The sequence below is a fragment of the Pongo abelii genome, chromosome 12, assembly GCF_028885655.2.
Source record: "Pongo abelii isolate AG06213 chromosome 12, NHGRI_mPonAbe1-v2.0_pri, whole genome shotgun sequence".
NCBI lineage: Eukaryota > Metazoa > Chordata > Mammalia > Primates > Hominidae > Pongo > Pongo abelii.
Window position 1 is genome coordinate 104,025,208 of NC_071997.2, and position 14,184 is coordinate 104,039,391.

The 14,184-nt window shown below is 42.1% G+C and overlaps 1 protein-coding gene across 5 annotated transcripts in view; it reads right to left on the reverse strand.

Annotated features, from left to right (window-relative positions):
* The window catches only part of PPP1CB (protein phosphatase 1 catalytic subunit beta), a 50,086-nt gene extending 40,493 nt beyond the window's left edge, over window positions 1-9,593 (reverse strand). The window contains exons 1-2 of one of the 5 annotated variants that reach the window (XM_009237418.4): window positions 9,301-9,593; window positions 8,945-9,083 (exon numbers count right to left, since the gene is read on the reverse strand). In XM_009237418.4, coding sequence (XP_009235693.1) covers window positions 8,945-8,996 — 52 coding nt within the window. In that variant the 5' untranslated portion in view covers window positions 8,997-9,083; window positions 9,301-9,593. 5 annotated transcript variants of the gene reach the window in all.
* Between the last annotated feature and the right edge of the window lie 4,591 nt (window positions 9,594-14,184).

The window sequence follows — 14,184 nt, forward strand, 5'->3', positions numbered from 1 at the left end:
GGAGTTCGAGACCAGCCTGGCCAACATAGTGAAATCCCATCTCTACTAAAAATACAGAAAATTAGCTGGGCATGGTGGCGGGCGCCTGTAATCCCAACTACTCAGGAGGCTGAGGCAGGAGAATCGCTAGGGCACAGGCTGCAGTGAGCCGAGACTGCACCACTGCACTCCAGCCTAGACAATAGTGTGAGACTCCGTCTCGGAAAAAAGAAAAAGTCTGGTCTTTTTGTCTCGCTAGTTTGGCTCAAGTATTTGATAGTAATTCAAATAACAGGCTCAATTCAAACCACATTGAGGAAACATACAAGTACCTATAAAGATTCCTTCTTAATTTACTATTTAAAGTTTTAAAATACGTGATTACAACTGCTAGATATGACATTAGTGGAAGCTATGTAACATCCGATATACCTAACCTTTTATTATGAAAACTTAGATTTTGATTTCTCCAAATCTTGAGAATGAGAGGTAGGACTAGGGGGAAGGTTAAAATGGTGTCAGATAATACAGTTATGCATCATTTACCAAAGGGAAACTTCCTGAGAGATGCACAGTGAGGTGATTTTGTTGTTGTGCAAACATAAAGTGGACTTACACAAACCTAGATGGTATAGTCTATTGCTCTTAGGCTACAAAGCATGATGCACAGTATGTTACTGTACTGAATACTGTAACACAATGAGTGCTTGTGTATCTAAACATATCTAAACACAGAAAAGGCACAACGTATATACAGTCATAAAGATAAAAATATTTTTCTTTCTTCAAGAATAAATTAACCTTTGCTTAACATTTTTTACTTTAGAAACTTAAAAAAATTTTTAAACGTTTTGAATTTTCTAGTAATGATTAGCTTAAAACAAAAGCATATCACACAGCTGTAAAATATTTTCTTTATATCCTTATCCTATTAAGCCTTTTCCTATTTTTAAAAATATTTTTTACTTTTTAAACTTTTGTTAAAAACTAAGACATATACACACACATTAGCCTAGGCCTACAGAGTCAGGATCATCAATAACACTATATTCCACCTCCACATCTTCACTGGAAGGTCTTCAGGGGGGCAGTAACATGCATGGAGCCATCACCTCCCAGGATAACGAAGCTTTTTTTCCTGGAATGCCACCTGAAGGACATGCCTGAGTCGGTTTTAAGTTAACTAGTTTTTTAAAATAAGAATATATTCCAGGGCCCTGCGTAGTGACTCAAGCCTGTAATCCCAACACTTTGGGAGGCTCAGGCAGACGGATCACCTGAGGTCGGGAGATCAATACCATCCTGGCTAACACGGTGAAACCCCGTCTCTCTAAAAATACAAAAAATTAGCCAGGTGTGGTGGTGCACGCCTATAATCCCAGCTACTCAGGAGGCTGAGGCAGGAGAATCGCTTGAACCTGAGAGGCAGAGGTTGTGGTGAGCTGAGATTGCATCACTGCACTCCAGCCTGGGCAACAAGAGCGAAACTCTGTCTCAAAAAAAAAAAGAAAAAAAAAGGTAAATATATAACATAGCTGTTTATTACCATTATCAAGTATTATGTACTCTATATAATTGTGTTATACTTTTTTTTTTTTTTTTTTGGAGATGCAGTCTCACTCTTTTGCCCAGGCTGGAGAGCTGTGGTGCAATCTTTGCTCACTGCAACCTCCACCTCCCAGGTTCAAGTGATTCTCCTGCCTCAGCCTCCTGAGTAACTGGGATTACAGGCATACACATGCCACCAAGCCCAGCTAATTTTTGTATTTTTAGTAGAGATGGGGTTTCACCATGTTGGCCAGGCTGGTCTCGAACTCCTGACCTCAAGTGGTCCACCTGCCTTGGCCTCCCAAAGTGCTGGGACTACAGGCATGAGCCACCATGCGTGGCCCGTGTTGTACTTTTACACAACTGGCAGTGCAATAGGTTTACACCAGCACTACCACAAACATGAGTAATGCATTGCACTATGACATTATGCCTATGATGTCACTAAGTGACAGGAATTTTTCAGTTCCATTCTAATCTTACAGGACCACTAACTATCTTACATGAAGTCCACTGTTGACCAAAACATCATTTGATGGAGCATATGACTATACTCAAACCAAGAAAGTGTTTTGGTCACCTTGTAACTGACCAGATGGGAACTTCTGTTACTTAGGGATATTCTGATTAACATTATTAGAATAAAATTCCTTTATGGTGAAATATGCTATGTTAAAACCTCCCAATTATGCAAGTGTGGGCATGCAGCAAAAACCAAACGCTATTCCCTCTGGGATATGCACATATCATCAATATCTCCACTTGTCTTTGCACAGATGGAGGTAAGTTTGGCAAGAGAGGGTTCTGAGGCCAGTGATGTTCATGAAGGTTATACATACTCTAATAAATCACTGTGCTCTACATGTGAATAGTGCAGAGGCAGAATAAACGACAACTGCCCCCGCCCTTTTTCCTACTGTATGACAAGTACCCATCTAGACCAAGGACTGACTTCCTCTATCAAACCAGGAAAAAACTGGCTACTGGTTATTTATACTTGAATAAGCCTTGAAATGGCTATTTAAAGCTGCTAGAAGCAGTGGCTGCTGCCTAAGCGTATAAATTTGTATCCAATCACAAATCCTAGAAGACTCGACTGGGAATCCCCATCTACCACACCACTGCTAAACCTACTGACATTTACAAACTATTTCTTCCCCTTGCCTCCCTATATGCCACCAAGATTCCAGAATAACCTTTCAGAAATACATAACAGAATTTTAGTCAGTATTTCTAAATATCTTAACATTCCTTCATACCTGTATTATTTTACCTGTTAGAAATGTTTGAAAATGGGGCTGGGTGCCTGTAATCCCAGAACTTTGAGACTAGCCTGGGCAACAAAGTAAGATTCTGTGTCTACCAATTTTTTTTAATTAGTGGTGCATGCCTGTGGTCCCAGCTACTTGTGAGGCTGAGGTAGAAGGATCACTTGAGCCCAGAAGGTTGAGGCTGCAGTGAGCCATGTTCATGCCACTGCACTCCAACCAGGTGACAGAACCAGACCCTGCCTCCAAAAAAAATAAATTAATTTAAAAAAAGTTAAAAATGCATGGCATTGGAATGTATACTCTTTTAAAAGTAATAAACGTGGACAATAAGGAAGAAAAAGACCTACTAGATGCAACTATCTTTCCCACGAATCCTGACTCTTAATATGGCTTTGTCTCTAGACTCAATTTAAATAATGTATTAAATCCCAATGAATCTTCATCTTGGATTTAGATATTTACCAGAAAAGCTCCAGGTCTGCATTCAGATAGCAAAATAAAAACACCTCTGGGCAACTTCTTCAAACTGTCAGTTTCCCTTACTTGCTGAACTAATTCAGAGAAAACAAACACCTAATCTCTGAATCAGTTAAAACATATGCCACGACCTTATGTCTCCTCTAGTATCTCATCCAGAAGAATCAAGGAGATAAAATATTCCTCGGGTGATCTCCCCCATTCCCCAACATGCTCTTTTTTCTAACAAGTCTAGCTGCGGATCCACACAAAACACTTTCCCTACAGAAGTGGAGGTTGTCAGGAACAACTTGACACTTCTTTCCAACTGCCTAACCTTTAGATTGCTGGGTCAGTATTAAAACAATTTAATCGGTAAAGAGGCCTTAAACAACCTGGCAGTTCATCAAAAAGTTAAACATACGGTCACCATATGACCTAGAAATCTCACTCCCAGCTACATACCCAAGGGAATTGAAAGTATACGCCCACAAAAAAAACTTGTACACAAATGTTGACAGCAGCACTACAAGTATTCACAATAGCCAAAAGAAAACAAAATGTCCATCAACTGATGAATGAATTAAAAATATGGTGTATACATACAATGGAATATTATTCAGCCATAAAAGGAATAAAGTACTGATACATATTACAACAAAGATGAATGTTAAAAACATTAAAAGAAACCAGTCACAAAAGACAACATACTGTATGATTTCATTGGTATGAAACGTCCAGAATAGGTAAATCTAAGAGACAAAAAAAAGTAGATTAGTGGGGGCCAGGAAGGAATGGAGAGAAATGGGGTGTCTGCTACCGGGAACAGGGTTTTTTGGGGGGTATGTGTGTATGAAAATGTTATACAGTTCACTGTGGTGATGGCTGCACAACTCTATAGTATACTAAAAATCGTATACTCTAAATAGGCAAACTGTATGGTATGTGAATTATATCTGGATAAAGCTGTCATTTTAAAATGGAGGGCTTTAATATGCTTTCATTAATCGATTTCACTTTTCAAATCCATTCATTTATTTTTTTAACCTTCAAAAGGACACTATAGGCTGGGCGCAGCACCTCGCACCTGTAATCCCAACACTTTGGGAAGCCAAGGCTGGAGGATTGCTTGAGCACAGGGGTTCAAGACCAGACTGGGCAACCAACATAGGGAGACACCGTCTCTACCAAAATAAAAAAATTAGCTAGCCAAGGTGTCATGTGCCTGTGGTCCCATCCACTAGGGAGGTTGAGGCAGAAGGATTGATTGAGACCAGGAAGTCGAGGCTGCAGTAAGCCATGATCAAGCCACTGCATTCCAGCCTGTCTTGAAAAGGAAAAGTTAAAAGTGTAGTCTGTCAGCCTAACTAAATCTTAAGAGTACTATACCTGTTTCACAAGAAAGAAAAGGGAGATACACACTAAAAGATCACAAGCAGTGTCACAAATTCAGACATCTGACAGGTCAAAGTTAAATGAAAAATGAATTTAAAAAACAAAACAGGTACAAACACATCCCAAGATTTTCATAAAACTGTAAGTGGGCCAAAAATGTAACACAATCACATTTTGCTATGGAACTTTAGACAGTGCTAATATTCTATAACTCATATTGTAATAGTCAAGTTCAGCTTCGTGGTAATATGTTAAAAAAATACTTTAAGAAAAACTTTTCTATCACACAGCAAATCGCTTTTGGGTATTTTTGAAGACATTTCAATGACAAGGGAAAATATTCATGATGTAATACTACATGAAAAATTAACTCATAAAGCTATGTAAAGAATATTCTAATGATGTAAAGCATGTGAATTTTACAAAGTATGTGAAGTATCTTTGAACAAAAATATATCAAAATTTCAACAACAGTTATCTCTGGATTGTGGAATTACAGGGGACTTCTTGAAAGAATGCTGCCCTTTCATAATCAGGAAAGAGCAAATTCTTAACAGTTTCATATTATCACATATATGATACATAATAGACATACTATATCAACTGGCACATCTGTTTTTAAATACCTGGATCAAGACTGTGGTTGGGAACAGAGCTGGCACTCTTATTCACCCAGCAGCAGTTTTCCATACTAACCTCCTCCCAAATGCATTAGATTCTACTCATTCCACTTCACTTCCTCCAAAATAGACTTAGCACTTATAGTATGAATGAAGTTCCCCAGATGATTCTGCTATACTCCCATTTCCCACCCCTCTTTGAGAACCACTCATTTAAGAAAAGCTTTTTACCGGATTTTCCAGAATACTCATACAAACTAGCTTCAATTTAAATGATCAAAACACTATGGTAAGCCACAAGAATGTGGCCAATAGGGTCACTACAGGGGATAAAGTAGAAGTCTTTGGTTTTTAGTTCTAAGCAAAAGTTAATCCAAGAAAACATACCGAAAGAATATGCACCATCCAAATAATAAAATCAATATTTCTGTTTTACACTAAATGGCATGTATGTATTAAAATGACCTAAAGGACTCTTTGAAAATATCATATCAAGGTCGGGCGGGGTGGCACATGCCTGTAATCTCAGCACTCTGGGAGGCTGAGGCGGGCGGATCACTTGAGGACGGAAAGTTCAAGACCAGCCAGGCCAACATGGTGAAACTACTAAAAATACAAAATTAGATGGGGCGTGGTGGCACACGACTGTAGTCTCAGCTACTTGGGAGGCTGAGGCAGAATAATCGCTTGGACCTGCGGGGGCAGAGGTTGCAGTGAGCCAAGATCACCCCACAGCACTCCAGCCTGGGTGACAAGCGCAAAACTCCGTCTCAAAAAAACAACTTAAAAAAAAAAACAAAAAAAAAACTTATCAATAATACGCCCACCTAAAAAAGAAAAACAAAAAGCAACTCATAAAATATAGTCACCAGAAGTGTGTATAGCTGATCGGCGATTTAATACAGTAAAAAAGAAAAAACAATCAGGAATATGTTGTGGGGCTACAATCAGCATTTTAAAATGAGATCAGGTCCTGCTGAATGTTTTCCCCTAATGCAGATAAATTCTTGCCAAATTTTTACTTACACGTTCATTTGACACTAAAAACACTAACCATAGTTATTCTTGCTAGGCAGCTTTACAAAATATCATTAACTAGCATCTAATATCATTGAAAATCCAGGTGGACAAAATTTTCTTTGAAGATTAAAAATAATTATTTATTAGAAAATTCAAGTCTGCTCTGGACAAGTCTTTCAACAGGTCTAGATCTGGGAAGGAGCTGAAAAATCTAGAATACTTAAGAATCCCTTGGAGGCACTGTCAAACTAAATATGCTTCTGTAGGATGAAGAAGTACTGAAACCTACTGATAGAATGTGTGCTGAACATAGGACAGAGAGGAGGCTGAAAAAGCCTGAAAGACACTTGTTTAGACTGGGAGCTCCTTGAGTGAAGAGACTGTGTCTTATCTTAGGATTGCTGGTGCCTGGCAAGGAGGAGGTCAACTTGTTAACGCTCGCTAAATTAAGAGAGAAATGTGTCTGGACTACAATTCTTACCCACCCCCCCCCCCAAAAAAAAGGAAAACAGATTGTACAAAACCAAATATTTAATTTGAATTCACAAAAACAAACGGAATCACTTAGACTATTTTTCCCCCAGTGTCTTTTCCAGTAACCTTGCACAACCCACTCGTGAAGTTAAAGTACCTGTAATCATATAAAGGTGCGTCTAATTTAAAAGGATACAAACATTTTAAAACAGAAATCTGTTTTATGCCTACAAAATATATGGAAAATGAAATAAAATATAAATAAGTTGAGATACAAACATATTTTTAAAATATTTAAATTTACAAGCAAAGTTTAAAATATATAAAAATATGCCGGGCGCGATGGCTCACGCCTGTAATCCCAGCACTTTGGGAGGCTGAAGCGGGTGGATCACGAGGTCAGGAGCTCAAGACCAGCCAGGCTAAGATGGTGAAACCTCCGTCTCTACAAAAATACAAAAAAAATCAGCCGGGCATGATGGCAGGGTGCCTGTAATCCCAGCTACTCAGGAGGCTGAGGCGGAAGAATCGCTCGAACCCGGGAGGCGGAGGTTGCAGTGAGCTGAGACCGTGCCATTGCACTCCAGCCTGGGTGACAGAGTGAGATTCCGTCTCAAAAAAAAAAAAAAAGGACTAGGCCTCTACTTTCCCAAATGTAAACAAGACATACACATACACATTTTTAAATTAACTGTATTTCCCTCATAAAACAGTTACAAAATACAATTATTTTCAAAGCAAATTTCTCAAAGACCCAGCAAGATGTTCACATCTGAAACAGTCTTAGGTAGTGAACACTGACTGCAGGCACCAGGGGGCCTCCCAGGAATAACTTAATAATAAAGGAAAAGGTAAATAAGAGTTCCTGGTAAAACTTTTGCTTCCTATTCAGTCTTAAGACTGCTGGATGGCTTTCACATCTGGAGCAAATATACAGTATTTAGTTACAGAACAGGTACTCACAGAACTTGGGTTTGAGATACCGACACATTCGTTGAAAAAGGAATTACCCCTCCCCCATTACAATATTCTTTGATGATTTTCGAAATATAAGTACATATTGCTTCACTCTAGCAATTATCTTAAAGTAATTTGAAAGCAAACAGTACATATGCAATCGTTGGACGGCGGCTAACAAAGAGGCCTCTAAATTGTTTAAAAAGGATTAAAGGCTTTTCTACACACTCACAAAACAATTATTGATGACGAAAACTTTACGGTAGACGGACTGTTTGGCAGAAAACTGCATTTAACTTTGAATAATATCCTGCAATGAATCAATACATTTAACTCCCGGCTAGTCCACCTCTTCGTTTTCCCCCCTTGCCTTCCCACCAACATAAAACTATTCAATAAGGACACCTGGGCCCGGAAAGTTCAAATGCTGTGTAGACTTGCAAATACCTTTCGAATACAAGACAGGCTTTAAAAATAGATTTTCACTAAGTTTGTGCAGAAATTAAGCTCTGCTCAAATCAAACGCAAAAGCCAATCCCTTCAGCAAACCCATCTACATACATCACATTTCTTACGTGCATCTTCAACCTGATCAAATATTTTGTCTTACAATTTTTTTAGGCCAAGTAACAAACGGTAGATTAATTCCCGCTAATTTTATCCTCTCTTTAAGACGAATCCATTCTATAGCATTGTGTAAAAATGCAGAGCAGACGAAGCAGTCCTATTAAGGACAGGTTTTTATATATATACGTAAAATTCACTCCCGGAACGACAATCGGAGGCAGCCAAGGGCAACGCACAAAGAGAACAGAGAAGAAACAGTAATTCCACGGACACACAAAGCCCGGTGGCAGGCATCCTCTCCCCCTCCTCGGAGGGGTCACCGGAGGCGAGCACGACGGCGCGCGGAGCCCGGCGGCCTTTCCGAAAGGCTGTCTCCCGCAGACCCGCTCCGCACAGCCTTCGGCCGGCGGGCCTGGCCCCCGAGGGTCCGCGGGAACGGCCCCCTCTCCCGCGATCTCCCCTGACCGCGCTCCCAGAGGCCGCTCCCCCGCGCCCAGAGCCTCCTCGCCCCTCCTCGGTTCGTCGGCCGCGCCGCGCTCCCAGAGACTCGTCTCGGGGCGAGAAAGGGGTCCCCTCGCGGTCCGGCGGCAGAGACGGACGCAGGGGTCGGCGGCGGTGCCTGACCTCCCTCCGTCCCGCGGCCAGGCGCGCACTCACCCTCCAGCAGCCGGGTGATGAGGCTGTCCACGTTCAGCTCCCCGTCCGCCATCTTGTCGGCACAGACTCTCCTTCCCAGCAGCGGGAACAAGGGCTTCTCGGCGGCGGAGGCTGCGGCGACGGCTCGGCGTTCTCTCACCTACAAGTCACGCGGCGTTTCGACCCCGGCTCCAACTCCCCCTTTTCCCGGGCCCTCCCCCCACCCCCTCCCCGCTGGGTAGCGAGAGCGCGCGCACACTCGGAGGCACCCACGGAAAATAAATAAATAAACAAGAGAGGCCCCCTCGAACAGGGCCGCGTCAGACCCAGGCCGCCACCTCCTCCTCCTCGGCACCGCCCAGCTCCGCAAAGCTCACCAGCGCCGCCGACGGCCCCACCCGCAGCGCCACTCACTCCGCACGTCCCTTGCGCGCCGCCGCATCACGCAGCTCTCCGCGCAGGCGCGCGGCGCGCTCCCCGCCGAGGCTCCCCTCGACGCTTGGGCCGCCGCGCAACCGCACTGGAGCGGCTTCGCCCGCTGCCGTCTTCGCGCAGGTGCGTCGCCCTCTCTCCACGTCCACGGCGCCGAGTCTCGCCGCGGTGGCGCAGGCGCCAGGGAGGTTCCCCGGCTTTGCCGCGCGGAGGAAGTCCCGGTTACGCAGAGCGCGCTGGGGCAGGGCTGACCTTCCCCTTTCTCTACTTAACTGGCCTCTTCCAGACGTGGTGGTTGCGCCCTTTCGGCCTAGCTTTCCGTTTCTTGGCTTCATCCCCTAGATGTGCAAACAGCTCCTCGTGTTTTTTCCGTTAGCCGGGAAACGCGAACTGCAGCGTTTGGAACCTGGGTTTGCGCGTGTGGAAAGCAAGAAGGGGTTACTCTGCTGGAATTCGACATTGCAAATAAAGGTCTTTATCCCCGGCGGTTCTACAAAATTAGTTCCGCAGGGATTCTGGTTGAAAGAAGCGTTAAAGTGGGCCCTGTAGGAGTCAGCAATAATACAATTTTACATGGGTGCAGATGGCTGCCTGTGTCTAGCGCTTTCACACATCTCATATCTCCATCCACGCCGTGGGTATCTTTTTTCCCGGTGTGTTTCTGTTGCTGCCTCCAGTATATTGCTTAATCATCCTACCTGGTAATTATTTATGCATTTTTCTCCTACTCTCGACTCAGCTCCTAGGGGATAAAAACACACTAACTTATCTTTGTGCCCACAGCACCCACCAAGTATTTCCATCACGTAATACTGCCTCTAGAAAGGAAAGAGGAGAAGCAGTCAGGCTAAGGATCTAGGCAAGCCAGATCTTTTGTCCTGTTTCAGGAGGTGGCCAGCCCGTACTTATTCCACAAGTGTTTTTCCAGAAACTCAGACTTGATATTGCCTCAAGTCCAAGGCAGTGTGCTTCCCCCACTCACATATCACTAATAGTAGCTAACATTTGTTCAGATCTCTGTATGTACTCTGCCACTGTTTTAAATGTTACATCCGCGTTACCTCATTTAATCCTTGCAACTGCCCTGTGGGGTAGGTACTATTATTATCTCTACTTTGTAGATGGGATTCACCGAGGCACAGACGGTTAAAAAACCTAGCCCAAATCACACAAATAAGCAGCAGAGTTGGGATTCAAACACAGGCATGTAGTGCTAGAGCCTGCATTCTTAACAATTGCTATATTCTCCCTCTCCGTGAATGTGGGCTGAGATGCTGAAACAGGCATGTGCTGTGGGGGAGAAAAAGCTTTGTCCAGCCAAGTGCTTTCTGATGTCCAGATGACATAGAACTAGGATTTCCTAATGCCTTTTTTCCCGTTTTTCTCTCCATTTCAGGATTGAGTTTGTGCATCGATTGTGAACACAACAGGCAGCAAGCTATAATGGTGGTCCTGGCTGGAGTCGTTTTCACAGACTCTGCAGTAATCTGTGGAGATGAATTGGCAGTTCTCTGTAGTTTTCACAGATCACTGCCAGTTCGTTTTGAGGCCTTCAGGAGTGAAGACCTGGCTCATCATCACTCTTTGTTGTTTTGTTAAATTTATTTACACCCTACTTTATTCCAGAGGAAAGGATTTAACGTAGTTTACATAAATGTGTACAGCAGGGTAAATTTAAAATAAGTACAGAGAAAAATAGGACAAAAGAAAACCGTGAGTGTGAAAGATAAGATTAAGCCAGCAGTTTTGTATGCAAAATGCATGGTGTAAGGTCCTATTGGTTTGCTGGAGGTAGGCCACACATATGACTCTCAGTTTTCTAGCAACCAAGAAAAAGATCAGTTGCAAGTGGAGTAGGTGTTTTGGCTAAGCTGGAACTAGGACTTGAATATAGCAGCTTGTAGAGTTACGCCACTTGCCCACATCTCTTCCATGAGCCTCTTTTAAGTGTAACAGAATGCCTGGGAGCACGTAAACGCTCCTACTTAGGTGCCTACTTAGCTTCTAATTTTCATGGGGCCCATGAATCCCATGAAAAATAACTTCGAACCCTGTCCACAATTAGAGTTCAAGTATGTGCAGACATGTTTAAAGGACAAGGGACACCCAAAGGAAAGATTGCGCAGAGAGAAAGTGAGCATCCGAGAGAAAATCACCACAAGTGAGGCAGAGGGAGGCCGGTCTCAGCAGAGTTTTGGAGGTCGTGAGAAGAAGAGGTAGGAGATAGGAGAGTGGTTCTGAGTACTTGCCTGCGGATGTTACCTTATCCACCGCCACCAGGTTTTCCAGTGCCTGGAGTCTTGGGCAGGAATGGGCCACTGTAAGAAAGAGCTTTATCACTAGGGGCCCAGCCAACTTTTTTGTGGGATATCCCTCCAAAATAATTAAGAGTTCAGAATGCTTCAGATTTTGAAGTGAAACTGGTACAAATATTGTTACTTAATAACCCGATAGTTTCTAGGGCAGCTCACCATAATCCCAAGTATTAGCCATCACCCTCAGCCCCTTCAGAGTACAATGTGTTTACTGAAGGAAGTTGGGAAAATGAAGAAAAAAATATAAAAATCACCTATAATCTTATCAGTCAGATGGCAGTTTTCCTGTCTTATTTCTGAATAATGGTTGTTAAACATTTGCCAGCACACCATAAGGCTTAGGGAGGCATCTGGGTCATGCATGTTAATATCCTTGGGTAATTCCAGAAATGTCTATGAAGGGAAACTCCTGTTATTTATCTAGACTTCCTGATTGCAGGGGGTTTGGGCATCATGATTTAGGGGTCTTAATAAAATTATTATTTTATTTTTACTAATAGGTAATGTCTGTGCCTATCAGATAAAGGCAAACCAGTGCTCAGAGGAACCCAACCATCTCTGTGTTGAGACCAGAGAGCTGTCTCTATGGATTGTCCTTAGAGAAGGCATTTTGGAACACAGTAAACAGCAGCCTGGTGACTCCGGTTAGTAAACACAGCAAAGACTTTCATAGGGATGTTTTTCTTATATGCCTCTCAGTATTAGCCAGTAACCAATCTGGTGTGAAAGTGAGTAAGTTTAGGTAGCAAAATGTGGAGGGGGTGATATATAGTTTTTTGCTGCCCTGGCTTAATCCAAGATGACTTTTAAATGAATCAATCAACATTCATTGGGCTGTCCTTCCATGAATATGATTCTTCTCAATCAAGTGTTTAATAAGTCTCAAGTAGCGGTAAGTTTAAATTTTACTAGTTGTATCTGGAGGGCAGCCATTCTTTATATCGCATGCGTTAAGCTTTTATAGTCAGCTCAATTCAAGAAAATTGAAAAACCAGACAAAGACATATATGCGTCATTAGGAGGCCACCCCTCTCAATACAGAGCCAGGCCTAGGTGGTACAGCCAGGCAGGGCCAAGATTTGTTCTTAAGATTTAGTTTTGGTTTCATTTCATTATACATATGAAAATAGCCAAAATTATAGCTAAGCCATAAGGCATGTCCTCAGCCAATTTAGCCCCCCAGAATTATAAGGCAAATATAAATAAATGCCTCCTTCCCTGCCCTTGGTCAGTAACCTCCCCTGTGGCCCCAACCAACTCTCTCTTCTCTCTCTCTCAGTTTGTCTTAAGCTATCTCCATAGTATATCCATGTCTTTCAAGATAAAGTGATTGAAAAATAAATGTCTCGTAATTGAAGGAGTTAACTGGCTATTTAGAACTGTTAACTATAAGGCAATTAAAGCTAGGTGAACAGCTACCAAAAGTAATGACTAATTGTTGAATAGTTTATCTGTGACCTTTTTTTCTTGTAATTAGATTACAGGGCCAGTTGCCTTTGTTACAATAAAAGCAAGTCATCTACACAGGTAAGAATGTTGCTCTTTTATTGCTTCCCCCCGCCCCCATCCTGCTCACAGAAACGGATACCAGGAAATAACTCTTTGGTGAGGGAAGGTGTACAATATGTGAATATTTGTTTCAAATGAAACAGTGTACTGTAAATGTTTTGTTTCTTGTTGCTCTGTGTCTCCGGTAGTATATCCAAATCACATATAATTCACCTTTTCAGTTGGAGGTTTACCGCTAAATAGCTTAATTTTTTCTCTTTTTTTTGAGACAGAACCTCACTCAGGCTGGAATACAGTGGCTCATTCACAGCTAACTGCAGCTTTGACGTTTCAGGCTCAAGCAATCCTTCTGCCTCAGCCTCCCTAGTGGCTGAGACCATAGGCATGTGCCATCATGCCTGGCTATTTTTTTTATTTTTAGTAGACACAGGGTCTCGCTGTGTCAGGCTAGTCTCGAACTCCTGGGCTCAAGCAATCCTCCCACCTCGGCCTCCCAAAGTGCTGGGATTACAGGCATGAGCCACCGCACCTGGCCCTAACTGGTTTTTATGTCTCTGTTTCAATTGGGTTTTGGTAGATAAGACAAGGAAAGCATTACTTTTTCTATGTAGTTATACAATGAGTAGCTTCTCATAATATATAAGACCGCATTAAAATTAATAGCATATGTCTGTTAAAACTAAAGCCAAACTATTTGTGAGCTGTGAAATATATTCATCAGAGTTACATCCAACACCAATAGGTCTTTTATATAGGAAACACTGATTAAATAGAATATTTATTAATTATTATTTAAATCTTGATTTAAACCAAATCCGGTCTATCATAATAAGTTCTTAATTGAAATGCTCTATGGTACTTGTTATTTAAGAAAACCTTACAGTGAATGGACTTCTGAAGCAAAAAGAATAATGAACCAATTAAGTATTTATGAAACACTTAGTGAGTTTGAGTCTGTGTTGAAGAAGGCATGACTTCCCAACTTTCAAGTTGTTTAATGACTAT